Source organism: Panthera pardus, unplaced genomic scaffold (genome assembly GCF_024362965.1).
Source record: "Panthera pardus isolate Hobbes unplaced genomic scaffold, ASM2436296v1 HiC_scaffold_17, whole genome shotgun sequence".
NCBI classification, from domain to species: Eukaryota; Metazoa; Chordata; class Mammalia; order Carnivora; family Felidae; genus Panthera; species Panthera pardus.
In genome coordinates this window covers 119,491,724-119,514,639 of record NW_026526732.1, presented here as the reverse complement: position 1 = coordinate 119,514,639, position 22,916 = coordinate 119,491,724, and the positions used below count along the sequence as shown (strand labels likewise).

Sequence of the window (22,916 nt, the reverse complement as noted above, 5' to 3'; positions counted from 1 at the left end):
TTAATTTAGGGAGTTTCATAACTACTAAATTCAATTTCAGATATCCTGCAAAATACTTTAATGCAATTCCAAATTTAATTTCTTACAATTTAACGCTGTGAAAAGCGATTTCCCCCCCAAGGTTAGCCCATTCTTTACCTCTCCAGCACTTGCGCATTCCTTGGCTCTTCTGTGAAGTGCAGCCCATGTATCTTCATACCTAAAAAAAGCCAAAAATAATTCTCAATGCAAACGACACATTTAACAAAAATACTATCTGAAGTTGAACCTGGGGGTGCCTGGGTGGGTCAGTCGGTTAAGCATCCGACTTTGGCTCAGTTCATGATCTCACGGTCCGTGAGTTCAAGCCCCGCATCAGGCTCTGTGCTGACAGCTCGGAGCCTAGAGCCTGCTTCAGATTCTGTCTTCGGTCTCCCTCTTTCTCTGCCCCTCCCCTGTTCATTTTCTGTCTCTGTCTCAAAAATAAATAAACATTAAAATAAATAAATAAAGTTGAACCCGGAACTCCTATGGTGCCAAGGAAAAAAAAAGAAAAAAGAAAAAGAAAAAAGCAACTCAAAAAATAATAGGATTTCACAAGGACACAGAAGAAACCTGAAGCGGCTTCCAATGGCCAAACCTGGGACAATCTGAGCAGCAAATTAATAATGGTAGTAACGAGTTATAACTCGAGGAATAAAACAAACTTCCAAGAGTTCACAGTGTTTGTTTTTTTTTTTTAATTTTTTTTTTAACGTTTATTTATTTTTGAGACAGAGAGAGACAGAGCATGAACGGGGGAGGGGAAGAGAGAGAGGGAGACACAGAATCTGAAACAGGCTCCAGGCTCTGAGCTGTCAGCACAGAGCCCGACGTGGGGCTCGAACTCACGGACCGTGAGATCATGACCTGAGCCGAAATCGGATGCTCAACCGACTGAGCCACCCAGGCACCCCCACAGTGTTTTATTTTTTTATTTTTATTATTATTTTTTTTTACCCCCACAGTGTTTTAAATAAATAACTGAATAAATGAATGCGGAAGAAGGGGAAAGTACTTCTGTAGTAGAATTCCTATTAATAACTGTAGAAAAAAATGGTAAAAATAAAAAAATCACCACTTCCTAAGCACAACAATAACTGTTTCAGGAAAGAATTCTAATGGATGCTAAAATTCGTGGGTGAAATTAGGAAGAGAAACAAAATATTTACATAGTCTCAAGGTATCTCCCCAAAGGACACACATAAATTAAAAGGGGGGAAACAGTGTAACAGTGTAGAAACCATGAAGACACTTCCCTAACCAAGTGATCAAGACTAATGAAACACATAAACATCATGTGCCTACTAATATGATGCTCTGAAAAGGACACAACACTGCCCTCCTGGTATTCTTGCCAAAACACCACTGACTTGAATTTAACCATGAGAAAATAGCACATAAACCCAAACTGAGGGGCATTCTGCAAAATAACAAAAAGTACTCTTCAAGTGTCGAGGTTATGAAAAACAAAGACTCAGGAACTGTGCCAGATTAATGGAGATGAAGGAGATAGAGTGACTAAATACAATTTATGATCTTGGATTGGATTCTGGTCCCCAAATAAGGACATTTGTGGGATAGCTGATGAAATCTGAATGAGGTCTGTCGGTTATAGGGTAGTATCGATTTCCTGGTTTTAATAATGATACTCTTTAATAAATGTACTCAGTAACTGAGTACAACTGGTAAGATCATTAACAATAATCTTCAAATATGCAAAGCAATAACTGACACCACTGAAGGGGGAAATAAACCATTCTCCAATAACAGAGACTTCAATACCTCACTCTCAATAATGGTTAAAATGACCAGACAAAAGATACTTAAGAGAGGACCTGAACACCACAATAAACCAACTAGATATATAAATATATACAGAACATTCTACCCAACAGCAGCAGAATACACATTCTTCTCAAGTGCACATGGGAAATTTTCCAGGATGGATCATTTGCTAAACCACAGATTAACTCTCAATAGATTTTTTAAAGGGGAGTAAATGAGAAATCTCTGAACCTACTGCTCAATTTTGCTGTGAACCTAAAAACTGCTCTAAAAACAGCCCATATATACACACACATATATATATACATACACATACACATATGTATACATATACACATACATATATAAATGTGTGTATATATATATATATATATATATATATACACTTTTTTAAAACAAAAAGACACATAGATATCATACAATGTATCTTTTCTGACCACAATGGGATGAGGTTTGAAATCAAAAAGGAACGAAAGGAAAACTGAAAAATTCACATATTTGTGGAAATTAAAACTTTTAAATAACCAATGGGTCAAAGAAAAAAAATTATAAATCAGACTGTATTAAGAGATGAATGAAAATAAAACTACAACATACCAAAACTTAAGGACTCAAGAAAAACAGGGCTAAGAGTGAAATTTATAGCTGTAAGTGCTTACATTAAAAAGGAAGGAAGATCTCAAATCAACAGCCTGACTTCACAACTTAAGGAAGTAGAAAAAGAATAAACTGAACCCAAGCTACCAGAAGGAAGAAAAAGTAAACATTAGGGCAGATAAATAAAATAGTGAATAAAAATATTGAGAAAAATAAGTGAAATAAAAAATTGGTTCTTTAGAAAGATTCACAAAATTAAATTTTTAAGTGGACTAGGGAAAAAAAAAGAAGACTCAAAATTAGAAAGAAAAGTGGGAAATTATCAATTTTACAGAAATAAAAAAGAATTATAGGAGAGTACTATGAGTAACTGTATGCCAACAAATTGGATAACCCAGATGTAATGGGCAAATTCCTAGAAACATAAAACCTACCAAGACTGAATCCCAAAGAAACAGAAAATCTGAAAAGACCCATAATTAGTAAGGAAGACTGTATCAGTCACTGAAAATCTCGCTCCTGAACAGTCAATAAATCAAAGAAGACATTAAACAGGAAATAAAAATGTATCTTGAAACAAATGAAAATGGAAGTACAACATACTAAAACTTATGGGATACAGTTCTAAGAGGAAAGTTCATAACAAATGCCTACATTAAAAAGAAAGATCTCAAATAAACAACCTAAGTTTCTACACTTTAAGAAACCAGAAAAACGAAAGGGCCCAAAGTTAGCAGAAGGAAGGAAATTATAAAGATGAGAGAAAAAATAAATGAAATAGAGAACAGAAAAACAATAAAAAAGATTAACCAACCTAAGAGTTGATTCTTTGGAATGACAAAATTGACAAAACTTTAGCCTAGACTAACCACGGAAAAATGACAGAGGACCCAAACCCACAAAACTATAAATGAAAGAGGAGACATTAGATTTGACACTACAGAAATACAAAGGATCATAAGAGGGTACTATGAACAACTATACACCAACAAACTGGACAACCGAGAAGAAATGGAAAAAGTCTTAGAAACATACAAACTGGGGCACTTGGGTGGCTCAGTCGGTTGGGCATCCGACTTCAGCTCAAGTCATGATCTCACAGTCCGTGAGTTCAAGCCCCGCATCGGGCTCTGTGCTGACAGCTCAGAGCCTAGAGCCTGTTTCAGATTCTGTGTCTCCCTCTCTCTCTTCCCCTCCCCCACTCACGCTCTGTCTCTGTCTCTCTCAAAAATAAACATTAAAAAAAAAAAAAACTTTAAAAAAAGAAACATACAAACTACCATAATGGAATCAGGAAGAAACAGAGAAGTTTGAATAGCAATTACTAGTAAGAAGATTGAATCAATAATCAAAAATCTCCCAATGAAGGAAAAGCCCAGCATGAGATGGCTACACTGGTGAATTTTACTAAACATGAAATGTTTCTTCTTGAAAAGAAGAATCAATGCCAATCCTTTTCAAACTCTTCCAAAAAAATTGAAAAGGAATGCTCCCAAACTCATTTCAGGAGGCTAGCAGTACCCTGAAACCAAAGCCAGAAAAGGACACTATCAGAAAAGAAAACTACAGACCAATATCCCTGATGCATAGATGGATGTAAAAACTCAGTAAAATACCAGCAAGTCGAATTCAGCAGTACATTAAAATAATCATTCACCATGATCAAGTAGGATTTACACCTGGGATAAAAAGATGGTTCAACCTCTACTAACCAATGTGATATACCACATTAATAGAACTGAAAAAATATCATATGATCATCTCGATAGATGCAGAAAAAGCATTTGATAAAATTCAGCATCTGTTCATGATAAAAACTATTAACAAATTATGTATAAAAGGAATGTAACTCAACATAATAAAAGCCATATATAAGCTCACAGCTAACATCATACTCAGTGATGATAGGCTGTAAGTTTTCCTCTAAGATCAGGAACGAGGGCTCCCACTCTCACCATTCCTATTCAACACAGTACTAGAAGTCCTTGCCAGAACAATCAGGAATGAAACACAAGGCATCAGAATTGGAAAGGAATAAGTAGAATTGTCTCCATTTGTAAATGACATAATTTTATATCTAGAAAATCCTAAAGACTCCACCAAAAAAAACCTGTTAGATCTAACCGACAAACTCAATAAAACTGCAGGATGCAAAATTAACATACAAAAATCAGTAGCGTTTCTATACACTAACAACAAATCATCTGAAAAATAAAATGATCTCATTTACAATAGCATCAGAAACAATAAAATGGTTGGGAATAAACTTAACCATGAAGGGGAAAGATCTCTACTCTGAAAGGTATAAGGTAATGATGTAAGAAATCAAAGATGAAAATAAATGGAAAGGTATCCCATGTTCATAGACTGGGAAAATACTGTTAAAATGTCAATACTACCAAAAGCTATCCATAGATTAATGCAATCCCTATCAAGATTCCAATGACACTTTTTTTTAAGTAGAAAAAGCAATCCTAAAATTTATATGGAACCATAAAGACCCCAAATAACCAAAGCAACCTAAGAAACAAGAATAAAGAGGCATCACATTTCCCAATTTCAAGATATACTACAGAGCTACAGTAATCAAAACAGTCTGGAACTGGCCTAAAAACAAATAGATCAATGGAACAGAATAGAAAGTCCAGAAATAACCCCAAGCATACATGGTCAACTAATATTTGACAAGTGAGCTAAGAATACTCAATGGAAAAGACAGTCTCTTCAATAAATGGTCCTAGGAAAATGGGATATTCACATGTAAAATAATGAAACTATACCCCTAACTTATACTCTCACAAAAATCAACTCAAAATGGATTAAAGACTTAAACGTAAGACATGAAACCATGAAACTCCTGGAAGAAAACACAGGTAAGAAGTTCCATGACATGGGTCTTGGCAATGTTTTTTTGGCTATCAAACCTAAAGTACAAGCCACAAAAAGCAGTGGGAATATATCAAAATAAAGAGCTTCTGCAGAGCAAAAGAAATAACAAAGTGAAAAGACAGCCTAAAGGGAAAAAAAAATTTCCAAACCATGCATCTGATAAAAGATTAATATCTAAAATATATAAGGAACACATACAACTCAATACCCAAAAAACCCCAAATAATGTAATTTTTTAAATGTACAAAAGATGTCACTAGACATTTTTCCAGAGATATATGAATGGCTAACAGGTATATGAAAAGATGCTCAGCATCACTAATTATTACACAAATCAAAACCACAAGGAACTACCACCTTCCACCTGTTAGAATGGCTATCATCAAAAAGATACAATAAATTCCGGTGAGGACGTTGAGAAAGAGGAACCCTCGGTTGCACCATTGGAGGGACTGTAAACAGGTATAGCCACTATGGAAAACATAACAAAGGATCCTTAAAAAATTAAAAACAGAAATACCACACGATCCAGTAATCCCACCACTTCTGGGTATTTACCCAAAGGAAACAACACTAACTCAAAAAGATATCCACACCCCCCCCCCCCCCCCCGTTCATAGTGGCATTATTTACAATAGTGAAAACATGGAAACAGCCTAGGCATCCACTGATGGGTGAGTGATGCATGTATATATACATATGCGTATATATATACAGAGTATATACAACGGAGTATTATTCAGCCATTAAAAAAACGAGGAAAACCTGCCATTTGTGACAACATGAATGGACTCTGAGGCCGTTATGCTAACCGAAGTGAAATAAATCAGACAAAGACAAATAATTGTGCAATCTCACTTACATGCATAATAAAAAAAAAAAAAAAAAAAAATCCGAACCGGGAGAGATCAGATTTGTGGCTACCAGAGGCAGAGTGGAAGAGGAAGGAATTGGAGAAAGGTGGTCAGAAAGTATAAACTCCTACTACAATGTACTGTACAACATGATGTGTATAGTAATATAACATATAACACATATGAAAGTTAAGAGTTCTCATCACAGGAAAAATTTTTATTTTTTTGCTTTTCTGTTTTATCTCTATGAGACGATGGATGTTAACTCATTGTTGTGATCATTTCACAATACATGGAAGTCAAACCACTATACTGTACACCTTAATCTTATACAGTGACATATCTAATTATATCTCAATAAAACTGGGAAAAAAATGTTTTAAACCTCCCCAAAAAAGAAAAGCCTGGGTCCTGATGATTTCACTGATGAATTCTGCCCAACATTTAAAAGACACCAAACCATCTGAAACTCTTCCAAAAAACTGAACAGGAGGGAACACTCCCTAATTGTAAGGCCAGCATTATCCTGATACCTAAGCCAGACAAAGACACTACAATAAAACGACATATCCTATATAAACAGTGATGCAAAGTGAATTCAGGAGCATACTGAAAGGATTATATGCCATGACCTATTGGGATTTTTTTCCTAGAATTCAAGAATGGTTCCACATATGGAAACCAATCAATGTAATATGCCACAGTAATAAAATCAAGGGGAATAAATACATAACTTCAACTGATGTTGAAAAAGCATTTGACAAAAGTCAATACACTTTCATGATAAAAACTCAAAAAACACGGAATAAAAGGAAACTATGTAAACATAATAAAACCATATATGAAAAACCCACAGCTATCATCATAGTTGATGGCCAAAGATTGAAAGCTTCTCTTCTAAGACCACAAAAAAGACAAAAATGACTGCTTTTGCTAATTCTATTCAACATAGTACTGGAAGATCTAGCCAGAGCAATTAGGCAAGAAAAAGAAATAAAAGACACCAAATTGGAAGGAAAGAAGTAAAATTATGTTTGCTGATGATATAATCTTAAATGTAGAAAAGCCTAGGGACTCCACAAAAACAAACCCTGTTAGAATAAACAAATTCAGCAAAGTATCAGAATATAAAATCAATGCACAAAGTCAGTTGCGTTTCTATATACTGAAAATGAAAATTCAAAAAAGAAATTTAAAAATTCCATTTATGATAACATTAAAAAATTTAGGATTTAACAAAGATGATCAAAGACTAGTACAATGAAAACTACAAAACACTTCTCAAAGAAATTAAAGAAGTCATAAATTGTTGGAAAGAAATCCCAGGTTCATGGACTGGAAGACTAATATCATTAAGATGTTGTCAATAATAACAGAAAGTAATCGATTCATATTTAAGGCCATCTCTATCAAAATCCCAATGACATTTTTTGTAGAAGCAGAAAAAAATCCATCATAAAATTCATTTAGAATGTCAAGGGACCCTGAATAGCCAAAACAACCTTGATAAGAAGAACAAAGTTGGAGGACTCATACTTCCTGATTTCAAAACTTACTATAGGGGTACCTGGGTAGTTCAGTTAGTTAAGCATTTGACTCTTGATTTCAGCTCAGGTCATGATCTCATGGTTCATAGGATCAAGCCCTGCATTAGGCTCTGCATTGACAGCATGGAGCCTGCTTGGGATTCTATCTCTCTCTGTCCCTTCCTCACTCATGCTATCTCTCTCTCTCTCAAATAAACTTAAAAAAAAACTGCAAAGCTACAGCAATCAAAACAGTGTGCCACTGTTATAAAAACAGAAATCTAGACCAGTGAAATAACCCAGAAAGAAACTCTCACATACATGGTCAAATAATTTTCAACAAGCTTTGCAAGACCATGCAATGGGGAAAGGATAGTCTTTTCAACAAATGGAGCTGGGAAAACTGGATATCCACATGTTAAATAATGAAGTTGGGCCCTTACTTAACATCAGGTACAAAAGTAAACGATATGGATCAAAAATCCAAACATAAGTACTAAAACTATAAAAGTCTTAGAAAAAAACATAGGAAAAGCTTCATGACATGGGATTTGGCAATGATATCTTGGAAATGACACCACAGGCACAAAAAACAGACAAACTGGACTTCATCAAAATTAAAAGAGTTTATGTATCAAAGAACACAGAGTAAAAAGGCAACCCACAGGATGGGAGAAAATATTTGCAAATCACGTATCTGATGTGAGATTAAGAACCAGACACATACAGAACTCCTAAAACTCAATAACAACAAAAAACCACCCTGTCCAAAAATGGGCAAAAGGCTTGAATAGACATGTTTCTAAAGATAACAACCCAATAAGCACATGAAAAGATGCTCACAATCATCAGTCATTAGGGAAATACAAATCAAAACCACAATGACATACCACTTCACACCAGTTAGAATGACTATTGTAAAACAAAACAAAAAACCAAAACAGAAAATAACAAGTTTTGCTGAAGCTATGGATAAATGGGAGTGCTGTGTATAGCCGGTGAGAATGTAAAGTCATGTGGCTGCTATCTAAATGGTAGAGTGGCTCTTGAAAAACTTAAAAATTGAATGACCACATGATCCGGCAACTGAGTATATACCCAAAAAACCTGAAAGGGTCTTGAAGAGAGATTTGCACACTCCTGTTCACAGCAGCCTTACTCACAATAGCTAAAAGGTGGAAGCAGCCTAAGTGTTCGTTAACAGATGGATGGATAAACAAAAAAAAAAAAGAAAAACAAAAATGGATAATGAAACATTAATCAGCCTTGAAAAGAAAATTCTGACATATGCTTGAGCATGGATAAATCTTGAAAATAGTAAGCTAAGTGCAATAAGCCAGTCACAAAAAGACAAATACTATATGGGTTCACTTCTATGAGGTACCTAGAGTAGTCAAATTCATAGAAAAAGAAAGTCAAATGACGGTCACCAGAGACAGGGAAGGGGGCAACGGGGAACTGTTTAATGGGCAAAGAGTTTCAGTTTTGCAAGATGGAAAGTTTTGAAGACTGGATGCATAACAATGTGAATGTACTTAACACTATTGAGCTGCACACTTACAAACGGTTAAGAATGGTAAATTTTGTTATGTGCATTTTATTAGTTTTTAACAGTTAAAAAATTGTAATACAGAGATCTGCCATTTAAAATGGTCTTTCCTGGGGCGCCTGGGTGGCTCAGTCGGTTAAGCGTCCGACTTCAGTTCAGGTCACGATCTCGCGGTCCGTGAGTACAAGCCCCGCGTCGGGCTCTGGGCTGACGGCTCAGGGCCTGGAGCCTGCTTCCGATTCTGTGTCTCCCTCTCTCTCTGCCCCTCCCTCATTCATGCTGTGTCTCTCTCTGTCTCAAAAATAAATAAACGTTAAAAAAATTAAAAAAATAAAAAATAAAAAAAAATAAAATGGTCTTTCCTCCACTTCATATTAGTTCCGAAGAGAAAAGACTGTGTTTCAATGCACTGAATGAACACATTAGAGGCATCTTCCTATGGTTGTAAATTTTCGTATTAAGCCCCAAGACGCACACTCCACTCCAAAAACCTACCACACACCTAAGTCTACACTTCTAACATAAATCTTTCAATGAGGTTCATTCAACTAAATCACTCAATTTAAAAAAAAAAAAATAGGGATAAATGTAAGCAATACACCATTGATTAATTTTTACTACACCTTCTTTCATGTTCACTTATGCTCTTCACTCAACAAAACCAAGGAAGAAGTTAATATCAAGTTAAGCACTTTTGAGAAAAGGAAAAAATCTCTAGATTTAGCAACCATAAAAAGAAACCCACTAAAGAACCAGAAAAGAGAAAGCAAAACGTAGGCAAAGGGGACTGTGTCATAATAAACGCACATCAGGAGGAGGAGATCTCGCGCTGCACACGTCGTTACCACATATCTGTCAGAGGACACGTTATTAAGTTCAGAACTGCACATAACATAAACTATTTATTTTTGTAACACCTATATTGAAGTAATTCACATACCATAAAATACATCCTTTTAAAGTATATAATTCATGGGCGCCTGGGTGGCTCAGTCTGTTAAAGTATATCAATCAGTAGTTTCTAGCATATTCACGGAGTTGGGCAACTGTCACTACCGTCTAATTCCAAATCATTTCCGTCACCCCAAACAGAAACCCCACTCTCATTAGTAGCCACTACTCATTCCCCTCTCCCCCACCACCAACCCTTGACAACCACTAATCTATCCGTCTCTCTGGATCTGCCTCTTCTGGACATTTTATATACAAATGGAATCATGTAATACATGACTTTTGTGTTGGTTCCTCTTGCTTAACATAATGCTTTTGGGTCTCACCCAGGCTGTGGCCTGTATCGGCACTCCACTACTTTCTGTGGCTGAATATACACTTCACCAGTCGATGAACATCCGTGTTGTTTCCACTTTTAGGCTGCTTAGTTCTGCTTTATGAATAACACTGCTGGGTACATTTGTGTACACACTTTTATGCAGACGTGAGTTTTCAATTCTCTTGGTGTGAAATTGCCGGGTCACATGGTAATTCTATGACTGACTTTTTAAAGAAACTACCCAACCATTCTCCACAGGAGCTGCACCATTTTTTCCATTCCTACCATCAGTGCAAGGAGTTCTATTTCTCCACATCCTTATCGACACTTGCTAGCGCCTTCCTGATGACGGCCATGCTAGTGGGTGTGAGGTGGTATCTCACTGTGGTCTTGACGAGCATCACAAATGACGCTGAGCGTCTTTTCATGTGACTATTGGCCATTTATATCTTCTCTGGACAACTATCTACTCAAGTCCTTTGCCTCTCCTTCGTTGGGTTGTTTTTCTATCATTGAGTTATCACAGTTCTTTGTATACTCTAGATTCAAATCCCTCCGATACATGAGTTGCAAATATTTCTCTCACTCTGTGGACTGTTCCACTTTCTTGATGGGTTCTTTGAAGTACAGAGGTTTTTAATTTGTCTAAGTCCAATTTACCTATTTTTTTCTTCTGTTGTTTATGCTTTTGTTGCCATATCTAAGAAAATCATGCATTTTAATATTAATCTGCATGCCAACAGGAGAGGAGTCGAGAAGAAATGGTGTAAAATTAAAAATCAAAGTAAAAGAAGTATCAAAGACTCAGTTTCAAAATCAATGTTCTTACAAAAGAAAAACCAGAAACATAATAAATACACATAATAAAGTATTGATGAGCAAAGATAATAGTGATCAATCTGCTCAAAGTCTGAATGGCCTTTGCACTAATCAATGAAAAGTAAAAACCCTTCAGGGAAATGAACAAGTAAGTAATTTCTAATCACTATGTTTGGGTAAAATTTAGTTGTTTTACATTTTCTATTTATAAAATTATAAAATATTTTTAGGCAACAGTCAGAAGCATAATTTTGTTATTTAAATGAAAACACTTACCTGCTAAGTAATTCTAGTCCAGCAGAGTACTTTGGCAAACACGGAACAGTCCTGCCAAAAAAAAAACCCACTTATTTTATTAAAATTCTTTCTGATTTAGGCCGACTAAAAATAAAAACAAAAACAAAAACCTATATGAGAATTTTGACATTATAATTATGATGTGAAATATTTTTAAATTACTGATGACAGTTTACCTAAACTTTTAGAGAAATGTACTGTTTTATTTCACAATTAAAATACTGTAGGGGCACCTGGGTGGCTCAGTCTGTTGAGCATCTGACTTCAGCTCAGGTCACGATCTCAGGGTTCGTGAGTTTGAGCCCCACATCAGGCTCCCTGCTGACAGCAGAGGCTGCTTCAGATCCTCTGTCCCCCTCTCTCTCTGCCCCTCCCCTGCTCATGCTCACGCTCTCTCTCAAAAATAAACATTTAGGAAAAAAATAAAATAAAATACTGTAATGTACTATCATCCATCACTTTGCCCTACAGATTATTCTTAGCACATAATACAATGAACACTTTAATAAAATGCTACAAGATAAAATTTTTTTTTTTTTTAAAAGCTCATAATCTCGGGACACCTGGGTGGCTCAGCCAGTTAAGTGTCCGACTTTGGCTCAGGTCATGATCTCCCAGTTCACAGGTTCAAGCCCCACGTAGGGCTCTGTGCTGACAGCTCAGGGCCTGGAGCCTGCTTCAGATTCTGGGTCTCCCTCTCTCTCTGCCCTTCCCCTGCTCACACTCTGTCTCTCAAAAATGAATAAGCATTAAAAAATAATTTAAAAAAATAAAAAGCTCATAATCACTAGGTTGAAAGTGAAATTTGGTCATGCTTCACTTATGTAAAAAAAATGAAAAAGTTGCACAACACTGGTTTTCATACATGTCAAGTGACACAGCTAACGAGGCTCTCTTGCCAAGTATGGTTTCATTATTAATCTGCTTCTCGATAACGCAGGACTTTTACTTTGTGTTCAATATACAGAAATGATTAATTGTGATCAAACAATAAAATAACCACTGCTTGTCCTAGAATAATACAACTACATCTCACCACTTCCTCAACCATTTTACAATTTTATCAGAAAACTTTCCAGTGTTAACAAAATTTATATATAATCAGATTGCAGTCAAATGTGCTCAACAAATGCAAAATTCATTAAAGTAGCAATACTATTACAATTAGAGCCCCAACGTGGTCGTATGAAATTTACATCAAAGGAAATTAAATCTTAGCACAGGCTTACCTTGGTTTGCTTTTTACTTTAGCTTCTCTTGACTTGTCACTTAAAGTCTTCAGCCTATAATTCAACAAGTATAAAATATCACATCTTTACAGGTTAAGAGATTTCTTTTCAACCATAAATTTCACAGTTGTTATAATTTGAGGTCAGATAAGCTAATAATTTTTTGGCAAGAATTAAGCACCTCTACAGACAAGTACTTGAGTGTTTACTGTAAGACACCCAAAACAGAGTATCTATAGCAAGCACCTTTATATTTGTTCTTGCCCCAATCCCTTTTTTAGAAACAATCCTGAAGTGTAATCAGACTAGAGAAATGTCACTTAGCTGGCATCATTAGAAAAAGCAGCAGTTCACACAGGTGAATTTGGTAGGTAACAAAGATTATCAAAGCAGCACATTTTATTAAGTAGATACTATAACCGGGCACTCAAAGCTCTTTACCGACATTTTGTGAAATTTTACACATTGATAAAAAGCTTCCTAAAGTATATTACAAACCTTTCTCATGAAAGAGGGCTCGATACACTCTATTTAACATGTTCTGCTAACTCCAGGTCATTTTTATGAATACGATCGATTACGTTTTGTGGCGAAACAGCCATCTCCTCAGACGTTTCCGAGCGAGGAATAGCTCTTCACTTGCCAACGTGAGACCAATCTACGGGGATCTGAGTTGGTTTGGGATCCTGTGTCTGTTTTTTCTAAATTTAAGCGCTCTATCTCCAACACTGGTCATTTGGTTATCTGTGATAACTTCCTGCTTCTGCTGGCTACTTAACTATTGCAGCCTCCTCCCTCCCTATCCGCTTTTTTACTTTTTAAAAAAATTTACTTACTTATATTGGGGGGGGAGGGGCAGAGAGAGAGAATCCCAAGCAGGCTCTGTGCTGTCAGCATGGAGCCCAATGCAAGGCTGGAACTCACCCGTGAGATCACGGGAACTCACCCGTGAGATCATGATATCAAGATCATGCTGATATCAAGACGCTTAACTGACTGAGCCACTCAGGCTCCCCACTATTTGTTTTAAATTACCGGGCTAGAAAACAGATAATGGGCCAGAAAATGCACAGAATAAATAGGTTCGCCTCTCTACATAATACGCAGACTTTGTACAATTTATTTTTGCCTCACTGGCCCACTTTCACCTTCTTTTGGCTGTCGGCTCTGTACTATACAATAGAGGTTGCCAAAAAGGGACTACTAAATCATGAGCGACTCTCATATAAAATGCGATATTGCTGTAAATGTTCTTCTTAATGTGCATACTTCAACAAATACTCATTTCTAAATAGAGTGTGAAACACAGACCACAGTACCACCACTAGCCCCTAAAAAGTCTTTGGTAAAACTAGAAATAAGTGCGCCTTCCTCAACGGACTTTACTGCTCTCAGCCAGAAACTGCCCTAACGTACAAGCTGGCTCTCCTACGAATGCCCCAACCCTGTGTAGTTCACCACCACACGTCCGAGTCCTGATACAGGACTAGAGCTTTGTCAATAATGCCCAGCTAAGTACCAGAAAGGGCCTTTATTTTTTTTAAACAAACTGGAATGCCAATTTCATACAAGAAATGTTTGTATTACTCTGTTGTTTCTCAAAAAGTAAGATAATGAGGAGATGAACTTTCCACATTGTTAAAGAGACTCTGCCATCTCTTTAACTGAAAACTCATTTGTATATATCTCCCCAGATGAGTCTAGGGAGCTGTATGTAAAAAGTCTAAACTGTCCTACAGAAATAATATAAATTTCCAAGCTTACTTTGGCAACCGGTAAATCCGGTTTAGACTAAGATTAAGCAACACCTAGGAAAAGCTTTTCTGACAGTTATGCTCTATCCCCTCCACTCCAAAATTTGAGAAAGGCACTTAGCTGTACATCCCAGGTAGAATTATCCTAGGATGGTGATACACAGCAGGACATTATGCTCACAAGGATTCTGGTATTATTTTTGGGGATTCAGGACAATTGCATACAGTTAGGTGGACAAGGATATTGCGAGGGAACCGTTAAGATCCTTTTTGGACCACTCTTATTATATGGTCCAGCAAATGTGGAGGTTGATATTTCAAGATATTTATTTTTTTAAATTTTTTTAATGTTTATTTATTTGTGAGAGACAGACCATGAGTGGGGGGGAGGTAGAGAGAGAGGGAGACACAGAATCCAAAGCAGGCTCCAGGCCCTGAGCTGTCAGCACAGAGCCCAACACGGGTTCAAACCCACGAGCTGTAAGATCATGACCTGAGCTGAAGTGGGACGCTTAACCGACTGAGCCACCCAGGCACTCCTCAAATATTTGTTTCTGATATAAACTTATACTTTCTCAATTATATCAAATTTGGGATGCTCCTCCGCACGCCCCCAAAAAAACAAAAGCAAAAAATTAGTTTAGAATAAGAAAGAATGAATGTTACAGGCAGGTGAAAACAAAATCACTGGGTCAGTAAGGGCTTCTCTGGGTGGCTCCTTAACAACCATCTGCTTTAAAATTGGACCTTAACCAAACATAATGTGTGGAACTTATTTGATCTGGAGTTGAACAAATCAACTATAAAAAGACATTTCTAAGAACCAGGAAATTTGATTATGGACTGGATAATTGATAATATCAAAGAATCAGTGTTAATTCAGTTAAGTATGACATTGGCACTGAATGTATGTAATGTCTGTATTTTTTTAATTTAATGTTTATTTTTTAAGAGAGAGAAGGAGCATGAGCATGGGAGGGGCAGAATCTAAAGGGGGAGAGGGAGACACAGAATCCAAAGCAGGACCCAGGCTCCAAGCTGTCAGTACAGAGCCCAATGCAGGGCTCGAAATCACTTACCACGAGATCATGACCTGAGCCGAAGTCAGACACCCAACAGACTGAGTCACCCAGGCACCCCTGTACTTTTTTTTAGAGATGCAAACTGATGGAGAGATGTAGCAGACAAATCTAAGATTTATTTTGTAACTGTGGGAGAGGCAAAGCAAATGTGGCAATAGTCGACAACTCTTGAATCTGAATAATGGATTTATGGGGTTCACTGTGTTATTCCATTTTTTTATATGTCTGAAATTTTATAAAAACATTTTTGTAATAAACAGTCTTTTAGATACTCATCTTTTCTCATCATGCTGTCTCCACATAAATCATGTGTGCCGAAATTGAGAACAGAAACTGATGGAGAACACAAAGTAGCTCTAAGGAGATGAAAACAGTGAAGAGAGTTGAGGAGAGGAACACATAAAGGGTTACAATGACTATTATTCTTACTTTAAGTTGAGAAAAAATAAGGTCAGGTGAGTTTGTGTGTGTATATGTATACATATGTGTGTGTGTGTGTGTGTATAGATATATATAGATATAAATATATTTAGATATTTAGATATAGATATATTTATATCTATATATATCTATACACATATTTTTAAGGTCAGGTATATTTAACAAGTGACAAAAAAAGCAAAACATTCCTTTCTGAAATACATCCTCAAAGCCCAGAATTCAACTAAAGGTAGCTTACTGTTTTTATTGTGCAATGATTCTCCTTAAAGCTTCCCACAGTGATTCTGTGCTGGGAACAACCCACTAATAAAAGCTATTTAATGTCCCACAATGTTATGACACACTAAGAAGGAAATACTGAGCCAGGTGTAATACCCCGGTTTCCTCATATATAAAACAGTAGTAGTATATTGACCACAATAATTTGCCACAGGAATTAAATAAAATTCCAAATACGACTTTGGCCGCATTCTGTAAACAGAGCTAACTCAAATGAAAAGTATAAGAAAAATGATCTCCACCAACAAAGGTAAGAAACTAAGTACGTTATTGGGTCAAGGTGAAATAAAGTAGAGATTCCTATAAAAGGCTTCCCCACCATTCCTAAACTTCTTCCTAATCCCACACTATCCCCAGGAAGACATTAGTGCTGCTATGTGGCTATTATCAATTTAGACCTGACAATTGTCTTCTACCAAAAGCAACTAATTTATATACACTTTTGAGTTCAAAGCACCAAACCTCAAATTTACCCTGACACTCTGTTAATGTATTTTATTTTCTTTTTTAACGTTTATTTATTATTGAGACAGAGAGAGACAGAGCATGAACGGGAGAGGGTCAGAGAGAGAGGGAGACACAGAATCTGAAACAGGCTCCAGGCTCTGAGCGGTCAGCACAGAGCCCGATGCGGGGCTCGAACTCACGGACCGCGAGATCATGACCTGAGCCGAAGTCGACAGCTTAACCGACTGAGCCACCCAGGCGCCCCTGTTAATTTATTTTTAGATTGTTCTAAAGACTTCACTTGATTTGCGACCAGCACGCTTATTTTTTTTAAGTTTGGCAGAAAAACATTAAAAATGGGGGCCTCTTATTAAGAAATGGAGGTGATTAGCAAAACAGCCCCCAAGACAGGTTTAAAAAGGAGATAAACAGAGTGATATAGGGAGCACTACGATGAAGGATGAGCAGAAAATGTGCTTTCTCCAGCTAACTCAGCCTCCCGGGGTGACCTTAATGGCATTCCATTTATTTGCGCTTCAATTTCCTACTTGGCTCACCTCATCAGCTGTCGTGATTGCTGTAAAACACCACAAAAACATATTAATGAGCACATTTTTATCATTAAGGTACAATTCCTTTAACGTTCATGTCTCCATCATTCTGACTTTAAATTCTGCTTGCAAATCCAAATCCAGTCTATTCTATTTTCCCGTTAACGTTTATCATACTTTTTTCTCTCGAAAGAAAGAAAGAAAGAAAGAAAGAAAGAAAGAAAGAAAGAAAGAAAAGAAAAGAAAAGAAAGAAAGTCCACCCGGGGCCTGTTACGTCCACCGGGGGCCTGTCACGTCCACCCGGGGCCTGTCACATCCCCTTGCTTGTTAAATTCCTACCAGCATGGACTTATCATCTCTCCCCCGGCCCACAGCTACAGCCTCCCAAGTAATCTCCCCGCTCCACATCTCCAGCCCTCTCCCATCGCACCGCGTCTCAAATTTCTTCCAGAAATACGGGCAGACTCCTACTACCTCCTCCCAAAAACCTTCAAATGGCTCGGTCGGTGTAAAAAATATGCGAGGGCCACCCTGTACAACGTAGCAACCGACTCATCCCCGAGCCCCTTCGCCTGCTTTACTGTTCAAGACCTCTTAGGACCTTCTAAGTATTCTGCCTCCCGTTAGAGGCAGAACAGAATGAGCCCAGGGACGTTATTTGCTGCCTGCCATGTTCTGTTGCTACCTCCCTGGCTTCCAGAATGGCGCCGGTCACAGAGTTAAGTGCTCAGTGAGGATTTGATAAATGAGTGAATTGAGCAGAGCACTTGAAGAGCCTCGGTTAGTCACTAACCTTCCCTCCCAGCTTCCTCTCCCACAACTGCTTCCGTCTTGGAAATGCCCTCACCCTCACCGTAAGCCAGTACAATCCTTCCTCATTCTTCAAGGCCCAGTCGAGGAGCCACTTTCTCTTTGAAGCCTTCTGTAAATGCGTCTGAATTAATGACTCTTTTCCTCTGGGCTCACGCATGTATCACTTGTATCTTTTGCTTTTCTTTTTTTTTAAGATTTTATTTTTAAGTGAGCTCCACACCCAACGCGGGACTCGAAGCTGCAACCCCGAGATCGAGCGCTGCACGCTCCACCGCCAGCCAGGCGCCCCAGATGTGCATCTTTAATGCTCAGTTCCTTCTGCTCCCACGACACCGCCCCGGTCTACAGCATCCAGAGCGCAGAGACTGTTTCAGTCGCCTTTGTGGCCCCAGGATCTAGCCCAAGATACGGACACTAATTAGTAAAGACAGTTGAGCGTGTAGCCTCTTAAATCTTTTTTTTTTTTAATGAAATGAAAAAAGCTGCCATGACAAAAGGACACTTTTTGAGCGCATCACCTACCGTCCGACACTTAGTAGGAACTCACTAGTTATTAAATCAGGTTGAATATTGAGATTTTTTTTATCCTGCTTATTTAAAAGGTGAGTAGTCCTGGAAGAGTCAAAATTTTAGGCAAAATCTCACCATTTTACGACACTGAGTTAGATTATTAGATCCTCTCCTTTGAGCAGGTTTTGATACCACAGGAGGGAAGCAGAGAAATAAGGCTGCGGGGCAGTGGGGGCCTCTGAGGGGGGAAACAGTACAAGGTTTCTATCCCTACTCACAAGAACCCAGAGCATCACAAACCGGAAACGCCAGGCGGTGACAGGTGGCTGTAAACCATCAGTATATCTGATTTTCAGTACCTGGAGGGTTCTGTGCACCCGATTACTTCAGTCCTGAGGCTTCTAGTCCTAACAGCTCAAAAGGTAAAACTCAAAGACCAGAGTGGATCTGAAGTGTGTGCTTCCATGTATCATCCAAAAGTTTCCCTCAGAGCTCAAGCCAATCCTTAAAAAGTGGATGTTCTATGTGAACTCTCCAAAAGGCTCTAAGAGCTCTAAGTGAAATCAAATTAAGACTCACTTAGGTGAGGGGAAGAGGGTGAGACCCAGAACCAATTCCCTCACTCCTGAGGCCCTTGGGGTCAGCCGGCCATCTGCTTAAGTCAGAATGAACATGATATAATTTCCGAGTTTATCTCAATGTTGATATAACTGTAACTTACAAAAATTTATAAAAAAAGACCCCAAGTCCACAGACAACCCAGTGACCCCAGCAGGCCATCAGCATCTCTGGCCACTATGCCTTCATTAGAAAAAGTTGCATTTTTCAAAGTGTGGATGGCAGGTAGAAATTCACTGTGTTCCTCAGGTGTGCTTTATCACTAATGGGACATTCCCTGGTGAGACTGATAAAGATAATCCTATTTCACTTAAAAAAAAAAAAAAAGTTAATTTGCCTACATTTAAGGTCTAGTTTCATGAATTCTCACAAGGTGAAAATGAACAGAAAAGCCCTGAGAGGGTACCACTCTGGGTGACCGTAAGGAGCAACACTGGAAACACTGAAGGAACTAGAAACAGACCGGCCTTCCTTCTGATTCCCTCGGGCAACCCAACACGGGAAATTTCCAATCATTTTAGAAGCCAGCTGCTTTGGTTTCTACAGGCATTAACGCCAAGTGTTCTAAAGGTGTGCCGGGCACAATTTGATCTTTTGGGGGAGGTGAGGGCCATGTCCCTTTCACCTCTGGATCCCTCAGTGCCTTCGTGCAATATACACGTGGGCTGTTTAATTTCATCTTTCCTCGTCAAGGTGAAATATTCAATGGCGTCAAATAGGCTGATCTCAAGCTGAATATAGAAGAGTTTACTAAGATGAATTAAGAGGAGTCTTTCTTGGCAAGGGTCGCATAGGAAATTTGTGAACCTGACAAAAATGAACATCAGAGTTCCGAGCTGACAGTCAGCTGGAAAACAGACATCACCTGGAGAGGAGTTATTTCCCTGCCAGGTGGCAGGCTGAATGGCACACACTGATCGTCTAGAGGTTTGTCAGCTGAGAGGAACCTGCACAGAAGAAGTCGACCAGGTGCCTAAATGGAATGAAAGCTCTCTCAGGGTGTCTAAATCCCAAAGTGGCCCCAGCCTATGACGTTGTCAAGTAGTAAAGTCAGTTTCCAAGGGGTTCTAACCAGATTCCCCCCAACCCTCTTCCTAACCTAAACTCTAAACTCAGGTTATCCAGATCTCCCAGGATGGTTTGGATCCAGAGTCCAGATTTCTAGGTTTAACCTCTTTAAAAAAAAATTTTTTTAACATTTATTTGGGGGGGGGGGGGGGGGACAGGAGAGGGTCAGAAAGAAGACAGAGGATCCGAAGCAGGCTCTGCAAAGTGAGCACAGAGCCTGACGCAGGGCTCGAAATCTCAAACCACGAGATCGTGACTTGAGCCGAGGTCAAAAGTCCGACGCTTAACCAACTGAGCCACCCAGGTGCCCCTGTACGTTTAACCTTCTTAAGCAAAGGTCATGAGTATGAATGGGTTCTGAGGCATCCGTACAACCTAGACAGTTACAGTAACTGCCAGAAGAAGACGGACGGTTATGTCATCAAAGAATGTGGAAGTAATGATAACAGGGGCATACCAGATGGGTTTATCTATGACCATTCTCATGCTACAGGCAGACTATTCCAGTATCCTACCGAAATTCTTCAATAATTTACACTCAGAAACTACTCTTTCAATTTAAATGAGAAAAAAAATTGCAAGCATGCAAATACACCATAAGCGAATGACTTCCATAGCATCTATAATATTCTTAAGAACTCCAAACCATAACTATCAAAAATGATTTACTTATGGTCAGTGCTCATGTATATAACAGTTTGTTACCACTCAGCACCCAAAAGGCAATGTAAACACTTTTGTCCCATTAGATAAAATCTTAGCCAGCATCTTGCTCATTGGAAACTTAAAACCAGATGACTGAGATGTCCTCATTCAGAAAATTCTCCAAAGGATCTGTAAGCTAAAGGTAACAGATTCTTTATAAAAGTAACACCTTTCCTAAAGAAAAAAATCAAAATGAATTAGGCCCTACCTAGTAACCACAAATGCCATAGGGCTTCCTGTCCCACAGGCCGCGTTTTACACGTTAATTCATTAATCTGCCCAACCCTGTAAGGACCATCTTTATCGCCACTGTACAGTTGTGGAAACCGAGGCATGACAACTCAAGGAACTTGCAAAAATACAGTGGCTTAGTGGGAGAGAGGAGATCCCTACCAGTCTGGCGCTAGAGTCTATGCCTGTGCTTCCGGGACTTCACTGCACACTGCAATCACCGGAGGATCTTTAAAACCCCATCTCCTGCCTGATTAAACCGGTGTGGGAGGCAACCTGGGATCAAGATTGTTAAAGGTTCCCAGGTGAGTCTAAGCAAAGTTTGGGAACCGCTTGGTCCGCGCTTTTAACCACTAGCTGTATTAACAGTGTCGGTGTAGTTCTGCTGCTTCTCTTGCCCAAGAGTTTCTTCATCAAGGCGCCGAACTCGGGGCAAAAGCAGCGAGAGAAAACAAAAGGAAAAGAGGCGGCAGGCGAGGCCTGGGGGGTTCCGCGAGCGGGCCGCTCGAGAAAGCAGAGACGGGGAGTCCGCGACCTTCGCCCTGAGAAGGGGGCGGAGGGCCCAGCTCCCCGCGCGGCCGCAGGAGCCCGAGGCCCGAGCGGGCAGGTGCGTCGCAGGCTCCGGAGACCGAAGGGACGCGGGCCCAGTTCCACGGGCGGCGGAAGCGGGGGGCGCGCCGCCCGCCACGTGACTCCCCTCCCGCGGCCGCCCAAACGCCGGGACGGGGCCCGGCCGTCCTCCGCGCGCTCCGCGGAGCCGGCTTACTGGAACCTAAGTTACTTAGCGCCGCCGGACCAACGCCGGAAAGTTCGTGACTCTGCTCGGCGGGGCGGGGACGGGAAGTGCGGGATGGGAACCGAGCGCACTGGGTGCGCGGAGGGGAAGGAGGCGGCGTCCGGGGCCCCGGCCCGGCCCGGCCCCCGGCTCCTTTTCGTCTCCCGCCGTATACCCACCCGGAGGTGAAATCCTGCTGCACGCTCAGCAGCCGCTCGCGCAGTGTCTCCAGCATCGCCGCCGCCGTGTCTCCCTCCCTCGGGCTTCAGGCCGCCGCCTCTGCTTCCACCCAGGGTCCGCTCGGCCGTCCCCACACCTGTCACCCGCGCGCCCCGCACACTAGCGCCCGGCCCCGCCCCCGACTCGGTCGGCGCGCGGCGCCGCAGCCCCTTCCGCGTTCCCGCCCCCCTCTCGCGCACTCCCGCCCTGCCCCCGCCGCGCCCAGGCCCGCGCAGCCGCAGTGGGCCGCGCCGGCCTCGGGCTGCGGAAAGGGGGCGGGCCTTCCCTCGCAGCTGAGCAAAAGATGTCTTTTTGCAGCCCGAGCCGGGCCCTCTCGTTTTTTCTCTAAAACACAAGTGGCATCGTGAAAGAATGTTTTCAGTTGAGGGCATCTTTGAGAGCAGCGTTGGTTTTTACGACTTGGAAGGGAATTGGATAAATTTCTTGCACAGAGTGCACATCCCTGAAGCAAACCTTCACCGCCTGGGTCCGGGAACTGACCCCAGGGACTTTGCCCTTGGATGAGAGAATTAACCATTCTAAGCCTTCGTTTCTTCATTCATAAAATGGGAAGGATAATCAACTG

At 39.8% G+C, this 22,916-nt stretch overlaps 1 protein-coding gene across 2 annotated transcripts in view; it reads right to left on the bottom strand.

Annotated features, from left to right (window-relative positions):
• DTNBP1 (dystrobrevin binding protein 1) overlaps positions 1-22,523 on the bottom strand; it is a 131,159-nt gene extending 108,636 nt beyond the window's left edge. Inside the window, exons 1-4 of one of the 2 annotated variants that reach the window (XM_019420062.2) lie at positions 22,291-22,523; positions 12,837-12,890; positions 11,587-11,637; positions 139-199 (exon numbers count right to left, since the gene is read on the bottom strand). In XM_019420062.2, coding sequence (XP_019275607.1) covers positions 139-199; positions 11,587-11,637; positions 12,837-12,890; positions 22,291-22,346 — 222 coding nt within the window. In that variant the 5' untranslated portion in view covers positions 22,347-22,523. The remainder of the gene's footprint in view (positions 1-138; positions 200-11,586; positions 11,638-12,836; positions 12,891-22,290) is intronic. The other variant, XM_053904885.1, reaches the window with a different exon arrangement.
• Positions 22,524-22,916: the final 393 nt, after the last annotated feature.